The following is a 4,678-nucleotide window of genomic DNA, read 5'->3' as shown; positions in this document are numbered from 1 at the left end:
CTTAGTGCCTTTTGAAGGAAATGCGCTTTTTACCCCATTGCGGCGAGCAACCATCTATCTCGTCCCCACCCATCCCAATGTCTATCATTCAATCTTTTATCCACCCCAAATCCACCCAATCGTCCATGAAAATTGAAATTACATTTATAAGTTAGAAAATATGCTGATGCTGTTTAAAAATTTGATGTCGATTCTGTCTCCAATTTCCCCCAAAACGGAAATGCTTTTAATAGTCAATGGGTTACATTACGGTTGCGATTTTCGAAAACAAGCGGACAGATAGACAGACAAACGTGCCTTTTATCCGGCAATCATTCACCCTCTTCAAGGGCACCAAGGCTTGACAATTTAAATTTGTGTCTTACTTCTGTCACTCCAATTTCTACTGCAGGTAATGTGACACGTTGAAGTGAAAAGCTAGAGCTTCCGGAAAAGTTTTTAACTGCAATATACTGATTGTCGAAAACGGCTTTCTTGGACGTGAAATTGGATCGGTTGACATGTCAAATTTGCAAGAAATTTTTGACCTGTCAACTACTCAAGTAATGGCCTGTTTGTGTGTGTCTGAGTGTGTCTGTGTCCGTATTACCATGGCGGCCGACCCCCTCTCTGGTGTAACAGAAAACCGCACACATTCTGACAGGGATGCCTAAGGATCAAAAAGTGTTTGTCAGTCAGTCAAAAAATCTCAAGCAGACGCGTTGTGGAGATTTTATCAAGGGCACACACAGTAACAATTCAAGGTAGTGAAAGGTGTCAGTTGCTCTGTTTCATCATTCATGTCAGAGGGCATGTAAACTTACAAAATTTAAGTCCAAATTCTTGAGTTTGGATAAAAATCAGTCCAGTGGAAGTCGTCAATAGCAAAGCCGTTATTCATCTTAGAACCAAAGTAAAAACACTTAAAATACGCAGTACTTAAGTGAGGTACGAAAAAACCTCTCTTAACCACTTGCCCCTTTGTTTTAACTACCTTTTCCTCGAATGTGTCGCAAACAAAATCAGTTTCCGTGGCGATTTCTAACGTCCACCGTAATATGCGTTTGTTTGAATGCACTATTCAGACGAGGAGCGGTCAGGTTACACCTTTAACTCCTGAAGAAGAAACGCATTCCGACCTCTACTAAGCCTTGACAACCTGTGAACCCCTGCGTCACTTCTCAAGTAAGAGACGCCATCCCCTGTGCGCCCTTCTCGCTCCAGTGGTCCGGAAGTTAGAACTGAAAGAGGAAAATGGAAAACTCGCTGCGCTACCACTGCGTTAGCATATAAACTCAACTGGAGTGGATGACAATCCACCAAAAAAACTCCCAAAATTTGCCATATTTTGTCAAATTAGTACGCTTAGCTTCATCTATACCAACTCAATTTGCCCCCTCGAATTTAACTGGTCAGACATCTTAAGCACCCGCCCAGTGATTGGCCAGCCAAAGCGCCGACTTTAAATTTGGAAATTAACTTTATCATAATGAATCGTAGCTACACAAGCGACCCGCTTCTTTTAATGAGTGTACGAGCCTTTAGTATCGTAACAAAAGTAACATTTCTTATACCTTAACCTTTAGACATCCTGGGAATCCTTCTAATAAAATGAGAATTCTGGGCAAACATCACCATTATTGACTGATATCTGTCGAAAATAGGTGCACCTTAGCTTTCACATTTTTTCTTCAGCCCACACAACATCACACAACAGTTTGCTAATGGCTCTTATCGCAAAAGGGGACAATTACTGCAACCCCGCCCCATAGTCGGTTCAACCTATTGCGTGCTGGTCTATGTGCACGCGCACTAAATAAATCAATACTAGGGTGCATCCATAGGATCTGCTGTGTGCCGTTAGGTGATTGGTTGCCGTTGGCTAGTGGTTGACCAATCAACCACCGGGTTGGTGTGGGGGCGGAGCCCCATGGAATTTAGATTCGGTTTGGGAAGAGGAATCTCAACCTGCCTTTGCGCTTGTCTGTGTCAGTGGTGCCGCTGTTGTTGCTCTTTACGACTCTGACTTTCGCTTTCGTGATCTTCTGCCCAAATGAGCGACGTTAACGGTGAAACTTACTCCGATTCCAGTGCCTACTTGCGCGTGAGTAACCACTCTTTCAGAGCCTAGTTTCTTCTTAAAATTGCCTGCAATATGCTCAAAAATATCAAAGACCGACATTAAGCGTGCAAACTGATTTAATTCCGCCACAATTTGATTGGTCTATTTGTCTGAGTTACTCACTCACAATTGGTGGAGGTGTTTTGTTTGTCGCGTTGATAAGGTAGGCAGGTTGATAAGTACGGTCTCCCGACTTTTACTCCCTTTACCTATCTTTATATTCTTCTAACCACCAAGCTTACTTACTTATTACTTTAGTTTGCCTTGGCATTTCTTCCATATTGTGAAGTATGGGTGGATTCTGCTTGTCTAGGTAGGTATGTTTCCCTGTGTGTGCGTCAATTTGTCTAAACACCAGCAGTAGTGGTAGTCGCATTCGGCTTTTGGCGCATGTCATTCAAGGATCTCCATTAAGCCCCCAAAATGCAAAGGGCGAGAGAGAGAGAGAGAGAACGACTTCCGCATGTCTATGGGGCAGGCAGCATGCGCAATGTGTGGGTGTGAGAAAGTGTAGAAGCTTCTCCATTCTCTTAGAGAAGAAACAGGAGAGGGTTCAGCACTTCACAGAGGGACTGCATGTCTTCCTGCTCTTATAGCTGAACAGCCGATATGATGCCAACGCGGAACAGGAAGTTGTTCAATGGATAAGCCAGATTGTTGGCGAAACCGTTCCTCTCGGACGCGAGAATGTTCAACGCAGCCTCAAGGATGGAAAAATTCTCGTGAGGTTGGTAATTTTTTTTCTCTTAATTTTTCTGTGGTTCTCTATTTCCCGCAAAAAGGTCAACACAAGTGTCGTCCTGGAGCGCACTCATTGCTTGTTCACAAAGCTTATTGGTGATTAAACAAATCGGCAATTTTCTTTTGTGAAATTAAGGACATAGTGTAGTTGAATTTGGCTTGGAAAGAAATATCCTACCCGTTTAGGTTTACCTTTGCTCATCAATATTAACGCTAAGTTGATTTGTTTTTTTTTCTTCCTGCGTTTGAAATGCTGGTCGCTTGAATAGACTTTATCTTTTGTTGAGACGGAGATTCCTCATGAAAAATAACCCCTGCCTTAGTGTTAGATTAGGCAAATTTGGTTAAAACTTTCCTCCAAATTTTTGTAGACTCATTGATGCAGTCTACGAACGCACGTCACATCTGCCACCAGCAGCTCAAAGTGTGCGTCGTCCGCTGAAGCCAAACACCATGAGTGCCCCATTCAAACAGGTATGACCTGTAACACACGGATATCATCAGGCACTTTGTTCGGTCCGGAAGTAAAACTGCTCATTCTTTATTTTACTAGATGGAAAATATCCAAATTTTCTTGGATGCTGCAGAAGCCTATGGAGTACCGAAAACGAGTCTCTTCCAAACTGTGGATCTCTACGAGTCCAGGAATATGTCGCAGGTCATCAATACTCTCATGCAATTGGGCACGGAGGTATGTGAGAAACCTGTAAATATTGTCAAATAACTGCTTCTCGGAAAATAGGAAAGCAGGAATTTGATGAGTTGAGAGTCAACACCAGGAAACAGATCCTTTTGTGTGTCTAGCGGAAATCCCCAATTTTTTAAAAATTAGTTTAGGGGTAACAAAGTCCTTGGGCTAGAAATTCTAACCTCACAATGAGGAGAATCCGGTCCACTTTTTTTTTCACTTTTAGTGTCAGAGAAACGGTTTCCAAGGTCCAACATGCGGACCAAGGCCGACCAATAAACAGTATCGTCAGTGGACGGAACAGCAGCTGCGTGCCAGTGAAGGGATGGTCTGCCTGCAGTCGGGAACAAACAAGTTTGCCTCACAGAAGGGCATGACCTTTGGTGGAGTTCGTCATGCTGCCGACATTAAGGCCGATGACATTAGTCTTGAAAGTATGTCTGCCCAGTGAACTTTTTCGAGACGCTGCGGTGACTCAGCTACTTGTCAAAATTTTTCATTTTTAACATATAGTTAACTAAATGTACATTAAAACAGGAGAGAATTGAAGGATATCAAAACAAACTAAATGAATGCTTAAAGCGCTGTACCGAGGAGAAAGAGCCCAACACTTTTCGTTACGAATCCGTAATTGATGTGGGTCTTTTGCTGGATGGTGTCACTTGCATCGAACTTGATTACACTGGATAGTGGGATGAATGTACTAGATTTGAGAGACAGTTGCATCCAGAATGAATGGATGGGTAATAGGTCAATCGGTTCGCATTCCATGGTAAAGGAACTCGGAGTGAAGAGATGAGGTTGCAGTGGATGTACTTGTCATACCGGGGTGGATAGACTTGCAATAAAGCGCAGAGGTATTCTATCCCCTCCATCCCGTGTGGCTTCCTGTGTCTTGCATTTTTTAGGTCAAGGCATTTGTAGCCTCCAAATGGGAACCAACAAGTTTGCTTCACAGAAGGGTATGTCGTTCGGTTCAGTGCGTCACGTGGCTGACATCCGTTGTGATAATGTTACTAAGGAAGGCCAGGGTGTCATCACTCTTCAGATGGGCACCAACCAATGCGCGTCTCAAAAGGTACGTCTCAAATTTTGCGCCTGCTTTCTCTCACCCAGTCAGGCTTTTGCGTTTGAACCCCCGCATCTCC

At 43.4% G+C, this 4,678-nt stretch overlaps 1 protein-coding gene across 1 annotated transcript in view; it reads left to right on the top strand. All coding sequences in view use genetic code 11, as the record gives it.

Annotated features, from left to right (window-relative positions):
- Nucleotides 1-2,032: 2,032 nt before the first annotated feature.
- Nucleotides 2,033-4,678, top strand: part of EGR_08243 (Calponin-3) — a gene marked incomplete at both ends in the record, with an annotated part of 3,379 nt that continues 733 nt past the window's right edge. The window contains 6 exons of the mRNA XM_024497492.1: nucleotides 2,033-2,083; nucleotides 2,698-2,828; nucleotides 3,214-3,316; nucleotides 3,396-3,533; nucleotides 3,757-3,964; nucleotides 4,439-4,608. Of these exons, the coding sequence (XP_024348087.1) occupies nucleotides 2,033-2,083; nucleotides 2,698-2,828; nucleotides 3,214-3,316; nucleotides 3,396-3,533; nucleotides 3,757-3,964; nucleotides 4,439-4,608 (801 nt within the window). The remainder of the gene's footprint in view (nucleotides 2,084-2,697; nucleotides 2,829-3,213; nucleotides 3,317-3,395; nucleotides 3,534-3,756; nucleotides 3,965-4,438; nucleotides 4,609-4,678) is intronic.

The sequence above is a fragment of the Echinococcus granulosus genome (genome assembly GCF_000524195.1).
Source record: "Echinococcus granulosus chromosome Unknown EG_S00100, whole genome shotgun sequence".
Classification (NCBI taxonomy): domain Eukaryota; kingdom Metazoa; phylum Platyhelminthes; class Cestoda; order Cyclophyllidea; family Taeniidae; genus Echinococcus; species Echinococcus granulosus.
The sequence above is the reverse complement of the archived record's forward strand: the minus strand, read 5'-3'. Positions and strand labels throughout refer to the sequence as shown.